Genomic DNA, 20,290 nt, shown 5'->3' with positions numbered 1-20,290 from the left:
TCTAAGCCCTTAGATGACCTGAAAATGTCATATTGGTATCTAGATTTACCTGACATTCTATTGTATTGAAAACATCCATCACTTGCACTTTACTTAATCATAAATTAAAATCTGGTAAAAGTGGTGCACGTTTTTCAGCTGTTCTAACAGGATTACTTAAGTCAGTGTAGGCTTTAAAAACAAAAGGCATTGTTTTCCATAGTAACAAGTAACAGTTTATTCCATGCTGAAAAGAGAAGAAAAGAAACATAACGTTTCATCTGAGGAGCCTTCTTCAGGTGTTCCTGGTTTTGGAGACACCTGAAGAAGGCTTCACAGCTGAAACGTTATGTTTCTTTCCTTCTCTTTTCAGCATGGAATAAACATTTACTTGTTTCGTTGCAGCCTACGCATACTTGAACATTATTCTCCATAGTCACACAGTGGAATAAAATATAAATACAAAAAATATATATTTCAAATACTATAAATAGTGTATAGCTACTTGGCAAAAATGGAAAAACCTTGCTGGGGTTATTAAAAATGAATATCATTGCCCTGACTCCGCTGAGCTGTGTAATTTTCATTCCCTTCACAGGCCAGATAAGCGCGATGCAGTACTGCCATGATGGCCATATTATTTACTTGCTTCGTAAATGTAGATAAAGTACATAGTAGTACAATTTAAAACAATACAGGTCAACACAATGGTACAATTTAAATACTCAGAGATATAAAATACAGCAAAATGCAAATTTAAAAAGTCAAACACTGAAACAAGTACAATTAAAAGGAAATAGTACAACTTCAAAGTAAACAGAAAGCATAAAGGTGCCTTAGTCAAGCATGAGAAAAGGTGGTTTATGAGATATAGCCTTTACTGATCTTTCACCTGCAGTGCACAACTGAAGGCCCCGAGCCTGGAGTCCGGTTGATGTAGTCCCTCACAGTCCTCACAAACTGGATCAACGACTGCGTCGTTTCTGGGACGCCGTGGTCAGGCCACACTGTGTAGTGAAAGTGACGCACTACCCGAGAAAAATTCACCTGGTCCTCCTGGATAGAAGAAGAGTTCAGCGATGTCAGCCTACCTTTTTGTTTGAAGAGCTATTTTCTCACAGCTAACAATTTATGAAGTGCTTTGTAAGAACACCTGAACAAAATAAACATGCTCCTCACTGCTTGGCATTCAAGTGGGATTTTAAAACCTCCCTGGAAAAAAATTATATTCCTTTTTCTTTCAACATTAGGTTTGTAATCTCCCCTTACAAAAACACATCAACCACTTAATCTCCATTATTAATCATCAGCAGCTCAGTTAGCTACTAACTATATACGGTCTACATGGTCTCCTCTCATTTGTCGCCTGAGATGAGCGACAAGCTGGAGCAGAGGGTACAAGATGGGACTTAGACCACCGGACTGTCTCATTAATAGTCAGTTGTCACTAAAATATACTGTATAAATCTAGGTTTGAAATAACAAACTGTATTTATGAGTTAAGATGTTAATAAGTTATATCACAACTTTTTGGCCTTTATTGGCTCCAATTGTGCTATAATTATGGAGTATGCTATAGTCCTGTAGCAAGCAGTCCTCAAAAATAATGTTGTCATGCTAGGTCCTGGAGTACGGTAATCAGAAAAAGTGAGCAAAGGCATTTAACTGGAAGCCTGCCAAGGGAAATGAAATACATAAACTCCTGTTTGAGGCAGCTATGGAAAAAACAAGGCTGGTAGTCGCTAACATTTACAGCATATCCATCTTTCAAGAATGAAGGAATACAAACTGAGATATAAGTATGTAAAAGAGGTTGCTTAGTTTGATAAGAATATGTGTAAACTCAAAGCACTGAAGAAAACAGCATTTCACAAGGAATAACAACAGCCAAGAATGAAATTAAATGTACTGAAAAATGGTTGAGTGTTTAGTCATAGTAAGATTTGTCTCAGCTTGCTTGGCTGAGGGCCAACCTCCTGGACACAGAAGATGGAAGACAGGACCCCATTCAGAGTGAGGGGTTAATCAAGGGGCAGCTGCAGAGGTGAATAACAGGATAGAGGAACCAAGAATAAGATGAAAGTGAAGGACAGGGCCCTGTCAATATATACTAACTATAATATTTTTTTAAATCTAGGAAAATATGTCAGGAATTATTAGGAGGTACGGCAGCGGAGACACATTGAGCTTGGCTGCTGTTAAACAAACTGCTCATGTAAATTGCATTAATTAAAAATATAAAACAAATATGCCAGATATTATCACAAGAACAAACTTTACATTACAAATTTGTTTTTTCCTGAAACAAGTGTATTTCTGGAAAAAAAAGGTTATTTTATAAGCTCCTTTTGCAATAAACTCTTGGCTAATAATATCTTTTAGAGAAATGTACACTTACGCTACAGATTTTGAACTCGCGGATAGTCCATTCTGGCAAGACAGATTCTGATTGCATCTGAACAACAAGATCACCATAATATAATGGATCCTGATCGAATGGCCAGTAATGATCACACTTCACCTAAACAAAGGATGAAACACAATGAAAATAATAGCCTCCCTTTGAGACACACAGATGGTACATTGAGGCAAGAGAGAAACCATATTTCAGAGACAGGGACAGACATATTATACTTTGTGACAGCTGTAAGAAAGGCACTTGAAAATCTCTCTGACATTTTATCAGTACAACAGCTTTTGACATTTAACCTTTTTTTCTTTTCAAACGTTTGGCAATGTTCTTCAAAACTGACACAGAAAACAAGCAATACCAAAGGGCTGGCCTCTGTACTCACCCTTCCTTTTTCTAAGCACTGAGTCACCATTACAATATTGTGAACGTTCTGCTCCCAAGCCATTTTCCAGAAGTCGTCTTTTGTCCCAGGCAAAGGGCCCTGTGTGGCAACGTATTCTCTCCGGAAATTGTTGCCCTGAAATGAACCAAAAAGATTAAACTTAATCATTTTGCAGGGATAAAACTCACAGGGTTGGTGGCACAGTTGTCAGCATGGCTGCCCTGCAGTGCTTGGTCTCTTGGTTCAATTCCTTAGGTGCTACCTCCCTGGAGTTTATATGTTTCCCCCGTTTGTGTGTGATTTTCCTCCCTGTTGCCTCGAACTGTCAATACTGGCCCTAGGTGCGAGTGTGTGAGTGTCTGTATGTCTGCACCGTGACAGACTGGAGTCCTGTCCAGGATGTATCCGCCTTGCACCTGTTGCTTGCCAGGATAGGCTTTGGCTCCCCCATGAGCCTGAATTGGAAGAGCTGATTAGAAAATGGATGGATGGAAATATCACAGTGGCTCTGTGAAACAGGAGAGGTACAACAGGAGACTGCAAGTCAGAGAACTGTACCAAACAGTTGCCTCATTTGAGGTTTAAAAGAAGCTCTGTATTTAGCTCGAGTTCCCGATTTCTTCAGTATCCTTGGCCCTGACTGATAAGGAAGACCCTATTCGCAATCTCTTTCACTCGGACAAATCAGCAGCAGTATTTCCTGTTAAGCAGGTGTCCAGTGAGGTGAGAAGAAATAACCTTGAGTGACTTCCCACCATCCAGTCGCTTCATGGTTTTCTCAAACTACTTTTCATATGTGATCTGATCTTGGGACAATTCCCTAATGTTCCCCTTTATGATGTGATACTGACTGTTTTGTGTTCTGTATTCTGCCTCCTACAGTACTGTATATTACCAAATGGCAATGAAGGTGACTTTCATAAACTTCTTTAAACTTTCTGAAACCACCAGATAACTTAAAAACACCAGTTGATTACATTTGCAACTTTTATTTTTCGCACAGTTTCAGGGTTTTCTTTTAGAAATATATACTGTACCTATTTTTATAGTAACATTCTTGATACATTCTTGAGTATATTCGATCCTACCTTTCCTACTGTACATTATTATCACAATTGAACTAGTAATGATGGAAAATCATTGATATAAAACGTTAGTCTTGTTGTCTTATCTTTTTTCTTATCTTATCTATTATTGCTCTTTTGTACTGTAGTATGATTTCAGAAATGAGGTGAAACAGAGAACAGAAATTTGACAAATCAGGAAAGAATATACAGTAGGTGCAAGAAAAACTGTAGAGGCCCCTGAATGAACATACCGGTATGTAACTAGCATTGATGTAATCAGAGCATGGATCATCATCGACATAGGAAAGCTTCACTCTGGTCGAGTCATCTGGAAAGTGAAACAGAAATGGGTCAATGTTAAACAACGCTGTAATAGATTTGCAAAAGAGCTGATTTATTTCTTGTTTATAAAGAAGCCGAGTAATGCAAATTTGCCAAGGTGCCAGCACGGGGACTTAATCTGGGATATTTTAGTGTTACAGACACCCTTCTTAGAATGTTAACATGACTAAGAATGGATACATGATAACTAGTGGGAAGGAAAAAAAAGATGTAAGCTCTTCCAGGGTTTGGAGAAGTTTGGTTTCAAAGCATTTTTTTATCATCTGGTAAATCAAGTTAAACAATATCATCATCATTATTTTTTTTGTTATTTAGTTAATATCAATTTCAGTTGTGTAAAGTACCTTGTACAGTTAACATATTTTACAAAGATAACACACTTTGAAAAAGGCTACACTGCTGGAACATTTGTTTTCTCCTTTCTTTTTGTTTTTAGGAAAATATTCATTGCCATTTCTCCTATTCATGTAAAACAAAGGGGACAAACTGTTGACAACATTTCTACCTAACTGGCAGCTATGAAAAGATTTGCTCTAAACAAAGATTTTCTAATGAATATGTAATGCATTGTAATAGACTTCAATTCAATGTAACATATAACTAATACTATTAAGTGAATAAATTATATATAGGACACAAAAATAATTATATTTGTCCATTTGTTTACATTTAAAATACACATACTGAAAAATATAAAACTTTAATTGAATGCCACTTCATAATGGCATTATAACTCATAATCCCTTCATAACTACTGCACAAGATGTTATAATCACAGGCTTAATGCTTTACAGGGACGTGTGCAAATGACAAGATGTTTAGCATCACATTGTACCAAGCTCTATACATTACGCTAAAACCTGAAAAATCATAATAACACTTTGAACAAATCACATTTATGCTGTTTCACAGACAAATTGAATCTGCATATAAGAATTCAAGTTGTATTCTTATTCTCAATATGATGTTGTTTCTCTAAACAGAAAACATACATGTTGTTTTATTCATTTTCATGAATAAAATTTTCATAAGGTAAATTATAAACCTTATTTCGTACATAATCACAGTGGTCCTGGACCTTCACCACACAGACACTGAAGGGAGTTATTACACACATAAACAGGAATAAAACTTACAGGGTAGTATATTGTTGTATCGATTTTTGCCTCTGTTCTCAGGTAAAAGTGCTGTGTCAAGGGATTGGTTACGACCAACATCTTTCAGGTCCTGAAGGGAAAGCAGTATGTTTAATGGATTAAAATAATTACTTTTTGATAATAAATATCTGAGGTACTGAGTAAAGACAGGGGGCAAGTCAGTGTGTCACACAGAATTACATTTTACCTCGTACTCCTCAGAGAGAAGATAGTTGGAATCAGCCTGCAGTTTGGTGAAGTGGGCTTCGAACTGTGCAATTTTGACAGGGCTGTAATAGATATGAAAGAAGTCCCAACTCAAATTAAACAAGGAGTCAAGAAAAACATAGAAACAAAATAAATGCCTGACGCATGAATTCAAATGCTGGGAAGATACATTACATCATACCTTGAAACTCGACGATTACTGAAAAAGAAGAGAAAAAAAGGGATCAATTCTGAATTCAGTCTAAAATGAGATTAATAGTACAGATTATATCCCTTGTTTATATGATAATTTTAACATTCTCCTTCTTTATTTTCCACTTTGGTTGTTCTAATTAAACCTTAAATCTTAAACCTTTTACAACACAATTTAACTGAAAAAACAATATCCACAGACAGACCATATACTAAAAAAATGTTGAAATCAGAAATTATAGATAGTGAACAATTGGTTCTATTGATTTTAGGAAACACTAAACTATGTTTCTCACTTCAAACACATTTGACAGTAGGGTGTTCATACTGGGCAACAACATCTTAGTAGCTGTGTTCAGTTTGACTGATCTAAACAATGGAAAATGTGATATTAATGCAATTAATTGTATTAAATTTATGCTTAATGGCTTTGTTATTTCTGAATTCCTATACCATTACTTAAGATTGATGGGGAAATTGAGTTTTTACACGATAAAACCTGCACTCAGACACTGTAACAGCCCCATGAGTGCCTTCATCATTGCGGTTAACAGCCCTTGTAATTTCATGATAAAAAAGAAATAAAACCCCCAACTGACACCAATGAGATTATTTAGCTCTGTAATATATAAATACGACAAAAACTAAGGTGCTGTTCTCCACAGCACACAAGCAAAACATCCTTCTTAATACGAAAATGAATCAGGCTTTTAGGCTGCATGATTTACTTATTATACCATGTTCAGAAATTGCATTATATACAGTAGATAGGCCAGCAAAACACAATTTCCCTGTCTTGTGCAGCATACTGTATGTGAGAAACAATTATTTTTCTTAAATCACTATCTTATCTCCAATTGCTCTTATCTTATCTAATCTCCAATTGCTGGGGCATGATTACATCCTGACATCATACATTTTGAAATTTTATACTGTACATCCTTTCTTGACTAATGTTCCTTTTGTCCATAAAACATTAAAAGTTATAAAATACTTTAGTTTTTGGTTTCTTCTTACAAAGGAATAGTGAATGCACTCCTGGATATTTATGCTTAAACAACTTTAAGTCGTAGTCCTTCAAGGTTATAAATACATTTGGAGGCCACTATATACAGTATAAACATAAATCAACGTTTTCTTAAAATGTAAGTGCATTTTTAAAACTGTATTTCATTGAATGTTCTCAAATGCATTTCAATGCATTTCCAGGGCTGTAGGATGACTCACTGTCACAGTACGTCTTTGTAATTGTTTTCTGGAGGCATGAGAAGACGCTGTTACCTTCTGATTCCCATGTATGCGTTGCCAGATGTGGGTCTCTCCCTCCGAGCGCTCATTCTCACAGTAGACCTCTCATCTACACTTCTGCAAAGAAATACAACACATTTCTGAAATCCACCTTGCATCCTCAGAATTTAGAAGCTAAGCAGGCCTGGGGCTGGGCAATACTGGCAGGGCTGGCATTGGAGGAGGGCACACAGAGCAATTTTACAGGGCCCGTGACCACTATTTGTTTTTACTTGTTTCCAACTTTGTGACTGTCAACAGTGTTCAGTTTTAGGCAGTCAGCTAGTGTCTACCTACTGTATGCTCATGATAAAAGATTACATGTGTAGATTCTGAGGGAAAATTTAATTGTTTAAATATCCTGTATTCACCATGTAGTGTTATTTCCCAAGAAGCTCTACGGGGGGGGGGGGGGAGCCATCCTGAAATAAAAACTACTTTTTTCACTACTGTAACCAAACGCAGTGGCTAACCAGGCTAGCGGAATGAGGACCTGTGACTTGAAATTGTCTTGTCTTTTAATATTAATAAAAATAAGTTCACACTAAAAATCAAATGTTTTGGTTTTAATTTCTTAGACTACCATTCATTTTGTCTGTGCGTATACAGTACTTTCGTCAAATTTAATGTATAAGATGTACTATTTAAGACTGCGACAATTACAGTATAAAGAAATCCACAGTTTAACTGACTACTCAACTAATGTTCACAAATCATAACATCCCTACCTTATTTCCTAGGAGATAATTCCAAAACTGAAAGAATATTAGCATAACACAAAATTAATTAACTAACATGTTTAAAATGTAGGGTGGTTAGCATTGCTGTCTTGCAGCTCTGGGGCACTAGGTTCAATTCCTGGGGTGCTGTCTGTGTGGAGTTTGTATGTTCTCCCTGTGTCACGTGGGTTTCCTCCAGGCGCTCTGGTCTCCCCCATAGTCCAGAGACATACTGGTAGGCTAACTGGCTTGTGGGAAAATTTGCCCAGGTGTGAGTGTGTGTGTGGGTGTGTCTGTGTGTGCCCTGTGAGGGACCGGCATCCTGTCCAAAATATGTGCCACTCTGCGCTCACAGTTTCTGCCCTCCAACTCTGTATTAGGTAAAGCAGTTAGAAATGGATGGATGGACAGGTGAATGTTTAGAATGTTAAAAATGTTCAAACAAATTAAAAATTTAATGCATTTTAATGCAAAAAATATTTAATGCATCTCACCCAAACTGGCAAACCACACTTACGCTTTCCGGACCTTTTGACGACAGATCAGCAGAGCAGCGACCCCAATCAGCACAGCGATGAGAAACATGCCAGCACTGATTCCTTCAATGACTCCTGTTAGGGGTTCTAGTGGAACAGGAGGGAGAAAAAGCAATCAGGGACATGCTAGCACTGTTTCCTATTAGGCATTCAAGAGAAAGAGACAATGTTTTGATTATGTTTGTGTGTTCTGCAACAACAAAAAACTAAAGAACATCAGAAAGACGTCTTTTGACAGAAGTCTTGACTTGAACGTTTTCAGCTTCTGCAGTATTACACTGTTAATTTTAGAATAGTGCTATTATTACACTGCAGAGTAATTTTGACAGCTTTTTAAAATCTTTTTACTGCTTTGTTCAAAGCTGGGAAATTCAAGTTCACACTGGAACTTTAAGGTCACTGAGGAGCCTATCAGGATGAAGAAAAGGTTTAACAGGGATGCTGACAGCATGCTTACCTGCCTCCGTCATTAAGGGCAGAGACAAATAGGTGTCTGTAAAGAGCGGCTGGATGAACTCCTTCTGATCTTCATCAGAGAGCTGAGTGAAAGCTCGGATGCTGATCCTAGCAAAATGAAATCCTGCATTACACTGCTGTAAAAATTCATCTTTAGAGACATCCCATTCAAAAATGATAATTTCAGGACTGGAAGGACTTCCTTATATTAATCAGTATTTCTATGAATTTCATTTTGGGATAAAAGGTCTTTGAAAGAATAGGGGTAAATGACAGGATGGGGTGAATGAGATTATATTACTGCCGAGTTAAAAAAATAATAATGCCTAGAGGCACATACTGTATCATGGGTGCTTTAAAAACAGAAAGCTTCCTATGCTGTAATTTTGCATGCAATCTTCAGTAAGAATATAAATAACACGACATATAATGCAATGAAATCAAACACTTTTCCCATGGAAAATATGTGCTGCAGAGCAGAAGCAGTGAGATCATTGGCACCTGTAGGCAGTTTTCGATTTCAGCGGCCCATCACAGAATCTCGTCTGAAACGGCTCACACTTCCCTCCCAGACTCTCCATCCCTGTGCCCAGGTTGATCTCAAAGCTTTGAACGCTGTTGTCAGGGTTCTCAGCACACCGACTGGGAAAGTAATTGGTCTGGTAGGCTTTGATGGAACTGTTGAATTTATAGTCCATGTATGATGGGAGTGGGTGTTGCAGTTCAGGCTGTGAGTTTTCACTGCCTAAAGCAGACACAATGAGGGAAAGGAGAAATGTTTGGCCATTAGTTATCCAGCAAAAACCTTACAAAATATCTTACTGAGGTTAATTTAAGAGGACAAAATTCATCCAGTCACAGACAGTAATTTTATGAAAGTAATGCATTCATAGGCAGTAGGAATTAATCGCAGGCCAAGAAATTAAACTGCCTTGTATATATTTCTGTATACAGTACTGACTCGAACATCATTAGTTCTCTTATATTCCTGCATTTAGTTGATTTGCCTGAGGAAATACTGATATCCACAGACTTAAGGAGGTGGGTGGGGTTAGAGACAAAGTCCATTAACCAGGTTCATTAAATAAATCAGCTGACAAATCCATTTGACTTTTTTCATTATAGAGACTAAAATGAGACTGTTTTTTTTTACTTTACATGACTGAATAAAAAAGAGCAGCATTATGACGTTTTACTTTTACACTAATTCTGAGGAAAGAAAATTTGTTTTGATGGCAATTCATTTTCACAAGAGGTGTGAACTCCTACTGTCCATATATTGAATTTCTTGCAGTTGTGTGCAGAAAGGTTTGTTTTGAACATCTACCGTACAGTATGGACACACTCGAGAGGCCGTACTGAGCTTGAGTAAATTCAAATTCAATTAAATTCGGTTGCCCTGGCAGAGGCACCTGAAACCGTATTTGCACTGGCTGCAGTAATGCAGTGACACACACCGCAACACTGTGTCGCACAAAACACAGCCCTGACAGAATAAAATGATACGTTGAACCAAAGGAACTCGGAAACAAGCTCACTGTCTGACTCGGCCACGATCACGGTGAAGTACTTCACCGCCCCGTTGACATCGCTGAACCAGCTGCAGTTGAACCTGAAGAAGATGGTGGACTTGGTGATCTGAGCCGACTTCTCGTTCACCCGTGTGTGAAGGCTCGGCAGTGGCGGGCCTGAGAGGGAAACACAACAGGGAGCGATCACGGTTCAGAGTCATTTGAAATCCCCCACCCAGTGTTGGCTGACTGTTGCAGGTCAAGCGACCCAGAACTGACATCTAGATGCTTGTAAGAAGCGCTGTGCTGCTTTTCAAAACAGATCTGGGGTTTGTCTGTCTACACTGTAGCTCAGCCAAGTCTAACTGCTCAACACTGACTGGAAGACAATTCACAGTTAATATTTCATTGAAGAAAGTAGGTTACATCTGAATTCATATCTAGCTGAAAAAATAATACCATGTGCTATGTGAAAATCCCAGAAAAAAGCAGAGCTCTTTTTATCTGCACGAGGCAAGAGGTGTCTGCGTTAATAAAGGGAGTATTGTAAATAGGCGGAATAAGAGGAAAACCTCACTTGCACAGTAAAGAGCCCCAGGTGATCAGTTCCACTCAGTCAAAGCTGTGATGCTAATTTCAACACATAAATGCAAACCTTATGACAGTAAGAGCTACTGTATGTACAGTAGTAATTAGCTTTGAAAAATCAATCAAAATAAATTTGCTGGGTGGAGTGCGTTCAAAGTTTTAAGGACGGGTTTCGATTGAGGAAGCTTTCCCTATGAAAAAAACACTCAATTGTGTCAAATATTTTAAGTTTAAAAAGTCTTCCCTCATTTACAGTATGCTAAAACCATTTCAAATGGGACAACCATTTCATTACCAGAACTCAAACTGTGTTGGACATAAATATTTAAAACTGCACTGCAATGAAAACAGATTTCTACAGTGAGTGACCTTTCAGGCAAAATAGCACTTTCTGTGATCTTTCTGTAAACAAACCTGAATACAAAAGCATCAGAAAATGTTTTTGTCACATTTTATGTTTTTCAATGTAACAGTTTTTTATCCATATACTGTAGACGCAAAAGGATTAAGAGCTGACATATTTGGAGTTTAACTTAGCAAATGCGTGGACCCATCCTCTGAAATGACTAAAATCTACCACATAACAGGATTAGCAGGAAATTACATGCTCACTGTGGGTTAATTTTTGTACACTATAAAATCATACACGTTTAACAAGGACAGAGCTTCTCCACCCTGCTCCAGTTCAGCTAGGGAATACTGCTTCACTATGGCAGATGTCTGACTATTCTCCTCCAGTTGTTTAATGCAGATATTTCTGCACCCATGGCCTCAACTTTCATTAAAAAAACAGCGTCTTTTACATTACCAAAGCCCAAATTTGATTCCAGTGAACAAACAGCCTGGATATAAACAGCTCATCCCAAAAGAAACTGCTGTCTTGGTTTTGTTTCTCATGCTGTACCAGTCTCATCTGGGCAACAGACTGCTATGGTACAAGAACCCACCGAAGTGAGGAATACTAGAGTAGTGCACACGACACAGCTGCGATTGACTGTACTGTTCATTTTTTTTTCAGAGAAACGCTTTGACAAATCTGTAGCATTTGATTCTGCGCTGGCAGAACTGCGCAGCCGATTCGCAAGCCCTGACGTCTTCAGTGATCTTGCAAATCTCACTTCTCCAATGCAATCCTGTAGTCACCACCCCTCCCTCCGCCCTGCGGGCAGCAGGTGCTATTTTTGGTTTTCTTTATTTAAATGGATTTATATGAAGCGGGTCCAGGGGGAGGCTGCTGTTCATTCACAGGGACGCCCTGTTGGCAGTGACTGAGCCTGCACTCTTACATAACGAGCTTGCAGCGCACATACTGTACAGCACATAGCCAGAACCTTGGAGACCCTGCGCCAAACATCCCCCCCCCCCCGAACACGGGCCGCTGTCTTAACTTTGTAAAAAAACTCTATTTAACTCGACCTTTTCGCCTAAGCTTCTTTAGCATTCTTTCGACCAGAAGGAGGTTTGTGAAATAACCTGCACGACACCTAATCGAAAAAACTGGTCTCGCCTTTAACTGTGTTCAGTGCACTCGAGTACAAGTAAAATTGATGCAAATCTCTGGCTGCCGCCCTGTCACCGCATATCACACGGCACCACACATGGGCTGCCTCATTTGCTTTGCCCTGAAAAATTTAATGAAGGGGGAGGAAAAAAAAACCACACACCTTAAAATGGTATTTTATTTTGGGTGATCTATTTTCTTCTCTTTACAGATATCTTCAAATAAATCACAGTGACAGAACTAGAATACTAAGCTACGGTCAAATACTTGCAAACGGGAACTTCTGGGGAATAAATTTTATTGCAGATTTGTGAACGGAATCCTGGAAAAAAATGCAGGTTCTGGGGATTGTGTTTACTAAAGAAAAACTCAAATGCTAACATGGGTTTTCTGATACCAAGGCACTGCAAAGCTTTAGTTACAGTGCAAAGGGTTACAGGGACTCCTGGTTAAGATACTACTGGGTGCTCTTTTAGCTCACTTTGATTTTTTATGACTTATCAATAAAGACAAACAATGAAAGACTCAAATACAGAACCCGGCTGTGATGAATGAAACCCATCATATTTTCTGAGCAAGTCTTTCCCATTGATTTTGTCCGTCAATTAATAAAAATAAGTAATCTGTAGATTGACTATTAAGACATACAAACAGAAAATCAATCAGGGTCAGACACACTGGGAAAGCAACTCAGCAACCTGCTATGATTAGACAAATGGTCTGCAATAACGTGGAGCTTGGGTATGTCCCATTTGTCTGCACAGCACAGCCACCTTACAGAAAATATTTATAAATGGCCATAATTGCTACCCATTTCAGAAATACTGGGGGTTATTAAAATCATTACTTCTATCCTTGTAGGCCTACAGCCAATCACAACATTGCTCTATAACACTTACAGTATTCTAATTGTTTTATTCAAAAATGTCTTGACCTCCAGGTTTTGCAAGAAGCAGGACACACTGCAAGGGACTGTTTCCACAAGGTGGAATACTCCAGCTAATAGGACTGGGACTAAAGAAATAATACGAAAGGCAATTTATTTTCAATATAAAAGGTGCAATTATAAAGTCAGCCAGTCAGGCACATTAGTCAGGCAGTACAGAGCAGTACAGTGTTTATATGAAAAGCTATACTACTGTATATTTAATTTTTCTGGCTATAATTCCTTTACAATTAGACGCTATCCTATTATTTATTTTCAATTGCTGTGTTTTATTAACACTTCACTGGGCTTCCGCCTTGAAGCTTTCTATGCGCCATTTACTGATCTTAGATCTTTAAAATATACTTTCTCAGAGTTTGGTTCACAAAATACCGTATATTAGTGAAAACTTGGAGGCTCTGACAGATGGGTCACAAAAGCCTGCAAAACCAGACCACTGCACCACAGAAGATATTCATACTAAGGCAGAGTTATATGAAGTACACATGCAAAAGAACAAGGAAAGGTTTATTCCATGCTGAAAAGAGAAGAAAACAAACGCAACCTTTCGGCTGTGGAATCTTACACCCACAGCTGAAACGTGTTTCTTTTCTTCTCTTTTAAGCATGAAATAAACCTTTACTTGTTACTTTGCAGCCTATGCATGCTGATGCAGCTACCTATTTGAACTACTATAGTGTACAATTGCCAAGTGTGCCCACTATATAACTTCCTGTACTTAGTATACTCACTATAAATCCACTTAAGATAATGTGTAGTTCATATGCCCACCACATACCCTCTTAATACAATGTGTACTTAATATACCCACCATATAGCCTCTGAATATAATGTGTATCTAATATACAGTACCCACAATGTACTCTCTTAATATAATGTGTAATTATTATACCCATTACTGTATATACCCTCTTTATACAATGTGTACTCAATATACCAATGCCTACGTCATGCTCTTTCCCACAGTTCCTAGCCTGTGCTCTAAGTGTTTTGTGCTTCGGTGCCTAAGCAGGTTTCAGGAACTTCGCCTTTGCCCAGTGTGCGTGATTTAAAAGAGACAAGGTCTCTTTTCAAAGAGCTGAAGTGGAAGTACATTTTTGTTTTCAGGATCTCTTCTCCTCTCTACTCACGGTCGATCATGGTGATCACGCTGTCCTCGGCCGCCTCGCTGGTCATGGTGTCCGAGATGACTTTGACGGAGACACTGTAGCGCTTGTGGGGCTCCAGCTTGACGATGCTGTAGAGCTGTGTGTCCTTGCCCGTACGCTGGGAGTACACCAAGTGCCGGGGGTCCTGGTGGTAGCATTCGATGGTGTAGCTGTCGTAGTCTGAGGCCGGGGGGCTCCAGGAACAGGAGATGGCTGTTGAATTCTGAGGCCGACAGTGGAGGTGCTGAATTCTTTCAGGCTCTGAAAACAGAGTTGGACAGAACCATCAATGCAGGGGATACCTGAAGGGCTACATAAATCCATGAATTTGGACAGCTTTTGTACATAATTTGAATTGTGTGACATGTTTAAAAGTTACAGAGTTTCAAATGACTCCGTGTCCTAGTACTCCTGTAATTTTTATTCCAAAAGACAGTGGGTGACGTTTTATATTCATGTCTGACACCTGATGCCTGCAAATGAAAAGCAGCAGTGGGAACAGTTTGAGTTTCGAAGTGAAAATGCAAGAATCTCAGAACCCCAACAGTACGTCTGTTGCTCAAAGGGTTATACACAATAAGCAAGACCATAAGTAATTAATGTTTAATCAGAAGCAGACTTATGATCAATACTAAGTGACAGACAAAAGGAAAAGGCTGGCTGGAGAGTCCTATCAAGATCGATTTCTGTGAAATGATTGCTAAAAGGCAATGTGTTCAGCGCAGTGTAGCAGAAACCTCTCCCAGTATCAGGTTGTAATAAAAAAAGTCCCATGCAAACAACATTTTGAGAACAAAGAATGATCATCCATATTATTTATACTGCATGATAAACAGTCTGAAAATATTTAAGACCTCCTTCAAAATAACCTCCAATTGAATATTAACTGCATACATCAAACAAATGAAATAAATCATTTTTACTAAATAAAAGCCACAGTTCCAGTGCAAGATTACAGTACAGAATACCTCCTGTAAGTTTCCATTTGGCTCACATCTTCCTTTTCGTATTCTAAACGGCATGTTACTTGTTGCAAATTAAGTTCTTACAAACAGAAAGTTCAACTCCTGAGATTCTAAAATTACCAAATTGCACATTTTGCTGCAAATGACAGAATGTGCCCTTTTATACTCTTGGACTGCATATTGCAGGAAAATTGGTTTTCACACATACAGTATGCTGACCGCAAGTGCCCATCTGTAGTATCCCAGGGAGGAAGGCAATGATCTACTGAATAGGTCAAGACTGAAAGAGCTTCAGTGAGGAACCACAGTAAGAGGATGAGCTGAGAATGAACATAGTGTACACTGATATATAAGAGTCAGCATGGACATGTTGTCTAGTTAAATACCCAGAATATTAAGCTTATGACAAAGTTAAGCAGGATTTGGGGAAAAATCACTTGTCTGCAAACCATCCTGAGGAAAATGAAATGATAATATTCTTTATAACAGGTTACTAGTACATAGTTCTATGACAAATTATTAGTCTGATTATTTACATTGAACCACTTTTTGCATGTTGGTTTATCCCCCCATTATTCTTAAAACTGTGCTCAACCTATGAAAATACTCCTTCATTTATAGTGGCTATTAGTGAAGAAATGCACTGAAGAAAGATTTTCTGCAAGGTTTTTGCTTGTTGGCACTTGATATACTGTATAGCAGAGAACACACATTCAACCTGACTGGGTATCATTTCACAAGCTGATCTCAGATAACATTTGTGTAATACTTTAATCACAACTCATCATATGTGTTGTACAGCAGAGTCATGAACAGTAAACAACTACCCATATTACCAAGTAAGAACTGTCATCATCAATTAGAGAAAAATATTTACAATATCTTTAATTTTAAGTGCTGTTAAAACAGCCTTGTTGGGTCTATATGGCACAGACATAAGGCACACTGTTTTGCAGACATACTGTATTTAAGAAACAACAACAAAAAATAAAGAAAAGAAGTACTGTAGCTGCACATCATAGGGTTAGTGTGAGAACCAGCACGATGCATCCACTTAGTGTTTAAAGAAAGTCATTATAAAGGCTCTGAATTTTACGTTTCATGTATTTATGTCTAAAGAAATGCATTGTACTGTAATTAAAGCATATCATAATCAACTACAAGATAAGCAGAGCCAGAAAAGACATTAACCTTACAAAAACAACATTCAAGCACACGTATGAAGTTGAATTCGCGAACATTTACAACAAAAGCTTCACTAGATGAAGTTGCTTCCTCAAAAAATCTCTTCAGAATTCCTGCACTGCAAATTATACCACTCTAAGATCTTTGCATGGATAATACAATAGAAGTACAAGAATTTAGCATCACCGTGTTTTTAGTAATGCACTCTGCAAGAAGCCTAGGTTAGTGCCACTTTTAATCACAGTGAGAGGCTGATTACGAATACCAGCAGATTCCGCTAGAACAAAAAAATTACAAACAGATGGAAACTGTAGTGAGACTCAAATTCTACCAGCGCGAATCAGAGGTCTAAGCAGATTCACAAAAATTTTAATATGGTTTCCTGCTCTATCCACAATGGAAATGTTGAAACTGGAATGCTGCAAATGATAATGATAGACTGGCAACCCACCCAGGATGTGGCCTTTGTTTTGAGGAAAGGCTAGAGGTTGCTGCCAGTCTCAGAACTGGCCCGTAGCCTATCCAAGGTGTGGATGACAGTCCTATTCACTTCTCCCAAGAAGTCAGCCACTGTTACACAAGTGACATGAAGACGTGAGTTGTCAAGCTAGGATGTTGTTGTGACGTTAGGATAATGGCACAGAAAGGACAGCGAGTGAGGTCCGAGGCCTTGATTAAGGTAGGGCCATGCAGTCAGGCTGCCATCGTTTGTGACCTGGCGTCTCTGATCAGATTCCTTTATTAGCCATATACAATTTCTTGTGTTAGGAATTTGTCTTTTTGCATACCCCCAGCTTGCTCTCCATGAGACACATAGGCACACAGACGGGGAGAGAGAAGCTTGGGGTCAGAGTGCAGGGTCAGCCATTTATACGGCACCCCTGGAGCAGTTGGGGTTAAGGGCCTTGCTGAGGAGCCCAACAGAGTAGGATTCCTCTGCCGGTTGTGGGATTTGAACTAGCAACCTTCCAGCCACAGGTGTAGATCGTTATCCACAGTGCCACCGCTCCGCCCAATGATGCAGCGGAAAGGGCATTGCGGATATAATCGTAAAGATGCAGTATTATGACGATGACAATACTGACTGGCGCTGTGACAGATTGTGTCCTATCATTGACAGACCAGATCTGGCTATAACAGCTTGCCAGGTAGGAAAGCATGCTGGCTTAATCAAGCCTCCAGCATACCAGTGGCATCAAGGAAAGGTCTCTTGACGTTCAACAGGTTCAATCGCTTCGTCACCTTCGTCACCTGTGCCCAGTCACGTCTCTCACTAATGAGCTTATCAGAATGAATCAAAAACGCCATGCACTTCATCAGTCTAAAATAAATAAAGTGATTAGTGCATTGCACTAATGCTTAGTGCATTGCACAGGCTAGATTTAATGTTAAAGGTGAAACTGCCAAAGCGTGAAAAGGAGTTTTTATCTTTGGGCATTTGAAGTCACTTATTTCCTTTGAGTTTTTCACCTCAAAAATCATATATGTGGATTTTGTTAGCTATTACACTTGGGTTCGATTTATTTTTTCAGTGTAGTTTAAAGTGTTTGAAAGCAAACCTATGGCAAAATCTTGTCAATGTCATTTTTTAGTTCATTAAATTGGCCCTGGCATTCATGGCATTCTTCATACTGACATACTTCTTTCATGCATTTCTCTGGAATTTCTAGGACTCTGAATCACCGACCCCCGGCCCCTTCCTTCCCTAAACCTCCTCTTGCTGCTCTTTCAATCATGTGCTGCCCTCTGGTGGCTGACATGTGCCAAGTTCTGGGTAAAACTGGATGACTTTTGTCAAAAAATAAAACAATAAAAAACACAAGTGCTGTTTATCTCAGTTATGTCATCTGTTCATGCATCTCATCGTTCTGTAAAATTAATTACATAAGACCATATAAACAAGAAATGAGAGTTGGCTATTTGACCCCTTTGCATTTGTCTTTGCACTTTAAATGTCATCTGCTAGGGTTTTTTAAATTTTTCTGCCAACTTCTAACACTGTTTGCTATTCCTCCTATTCTTACTAGTGGTGAATTTCACTACTCAAACGTTTTATAGTTTTGAAGTTACGGTTTACTACTGTGAATAGTGTATATCAGAATCTACAGTAAATGAAATAGATTTATTTGATACAAGTTTCATAAGCATTCTTCATGGTCAAGGCTAGCAAAATTTCATCTACTTACTGTAGATAAAGAGTAATGCCTGACAAAGTCTCTTGTTTAAAAAATAAAACTCCTCCTTAAATCTCCCGCACTCTTTACTGAGCTGAGCAGGTCTCCTGAGAAAAACTCACACACTAAAGCACAACATACTTGTTCTGATGGTTGTGTAGATGGGCTGGCTGTAGGCCTTCAGGTTGCTTCTGTTGCCACTGACTGTGCGCACACTGAAGCTGTACAGGCGGCCTGGGTATAACTCCTTCAGTATCCGGGTCCCCGACTGTCCGTGGTGGTAGGGGTTGATCACCGAGAGGGGGTCCCGGGGCACCCACTGCAGGTCAAAGTCATCGTAGTCCGTGACAGCTGGGGCTGTCCAGGTGATTTCAAGGGACGTGTTGGTGATGCTGCCAAACGCCACAGAGGTGGGTGGCTGTGGGGCTGTCACACAGGCACACGAAAAGAATTCCTGTTATTTTATAAAATTACTGTACAGCATCGATACCGAGGTCACAGAAATATAATATTAATTTATTGGCAGTGCAATGTTCTAGTCAATAAAATATATCCAAAGAGAAAGGCACCAAAATGGCATTTCCATCTGCTACATTTGTCTAATTTAGATGGTCTGGCTCTACGGTCTTTTCCTACACAGGAGCTCTGTTTAGCTGCTTTTGGGGGGTAAACCCATTTCTAGCGGTGGACATAAACGTTGTATAAACACCAATCAGCCAGTTAAAATACGTGAATGGCCCCTACCTGTCCTGCCCTCAGCGGTGGCTGTGTTGGAGAGGTCTCCACTCTTGGTTGCCACGGTGACCCTGTACAGCCTCCCTGGGACGAGCCCCTGGAACAGGCACTCTCGCAGGTCGGCCCTCCCCGGCAGTGTGGCTTTCAGGGAGCCGTCGGGATTGTACAGAGACACCTCGTAGCCAGAGAGGTCTCCTGCGGCCTTCTCCCAGGTGAATGACAGGCTGTCTGTCCTGTTCTTGTTTTGGGCCTTCAGAGCAGTCACTGGAGCTGGAACTGCAAAACAACAGCTATTGTGTCTACTCCTGCGCTAACCCACAACGCCATGTACCGAGACTAAGAACCAAGAAAGGGACCAGCAGCAGGACTGACAATGCCAAAAACCGACAACTGTAAATAATTACTTGCGTTAGCATTAAATATAATAAGAATGTGCAAGCACCTCTTGACAGCAAGCTGTATTATAGTTTACAGACAAAATAATGTATCCAAATACCAGTTAACATACCAGTGTATAATGCAAGCTTATTAGATTTTCCTGAACTGACTTCACAAGTATTGATTTCATATTTAATTAAATTCATGACATTCTAGTATTAAAGCATAACTAAATACCTGCAGTTATGCAAAGAATGATTTCACTTTGCCTAATAATGTTACTTTCTAGATCATCAATCTTACCAATAAAAACTGCCCTGATTTCTTTTAATTTTTATACATCATGGCTGCAACAAGCAGCAATGTATCATCGCTACTCCGTTCAAAGGCATTTTTCACCCAAAACAAGTTGCATTTTATCA

General features: G+C 39.1%; 1 protein-coding gene across 2 annotated transcripts in view; it reads right to left on the bottom strand.

Moving 5' to 3' along the window:
- Nucleotides 1–20,290, bottom strand: part of LOC148654703 (receptor-type tyrosine-protein phosphatase beta-like) — a 56,869-nt gene that overhangs the window by 7,671 nt on the left and 28,908 nt on the right. For both annotated transcript variants that reach the window (XM_088644557.1, XM_088644558.1), the window contains 15 exons: nt 19,500–19,766; nt 18,897–19,181; nt 14,414–14,692; nt 10,276–10,425; nt 9,239–9,482; nt 8,739–8,845; nt 8,263–8,368; nt 7,021–7,104; nt 5,729–5,746; nt 5,528–5,609; nt 5,320–5,410; nt 4,093–4,169; nt 2,775–2,909; nt 2,378–2,500; nt 872–1,035 (listed from right to left, as the gene is read on the bottom strand). In XM_088644557.1, coding sequence (XP_088500683.1) covers nt 872–1,035; nt 2,378–2,500; nt 2,775–2,909; nt 4,093–4,169; nt 5,320–5,410; nt 5,528–5,609; nt 5,729–5,746; nt 7,021–7,104; nt 8,263–8,368; nt 8,739–8,845; nt 9,239–9,482; nt 10,276–10,425; nt 14,414–14,692; nt 18,897–19,181; nt 19,500–19,766 — 2,212 coding nt within the window. The remainder of the gene's footprint in view (nt 1–871; nt 1,036–2,377; nt 2,501–2,774; nt 2,910–4,092; nt 4,170–5,319; nt 5,411–5,527; nt 5,610–5,728; nt 5,747–7,020; nt 7,105–8,262; nt 8,369–8,738; nt 8,846–9,238; nt 9,483–10,275; nt 10,426–14,413; nt 14,693–18,896; nt 19,182–19,499; nt 19,767–20,290) is intronic.

The sequence above is a fragment of the Lepisosteus platostomus genome, chromosome 9 (assembly GCF_059453375.1).
Source record: "Lepisosteus platostomus isolate fLepPlt1 chromosome 9, fLepPlt1.hap1, whole genome shotgun sequence".
In the NCBI taxonomy this organism is placed as follows: domain Eukaryota; kingdom Metazoa; phylum Chordata; class Actinopteri; order Semionotiformes; family Lepisosteidae; genus Lepisosteus; species Lepisosteus platostomus.
The sequence above is the reverse complement of the archived record's forward strand: the minus strand, read 5'-3'. Positions and strand labels throughout refer to the sequence as shown.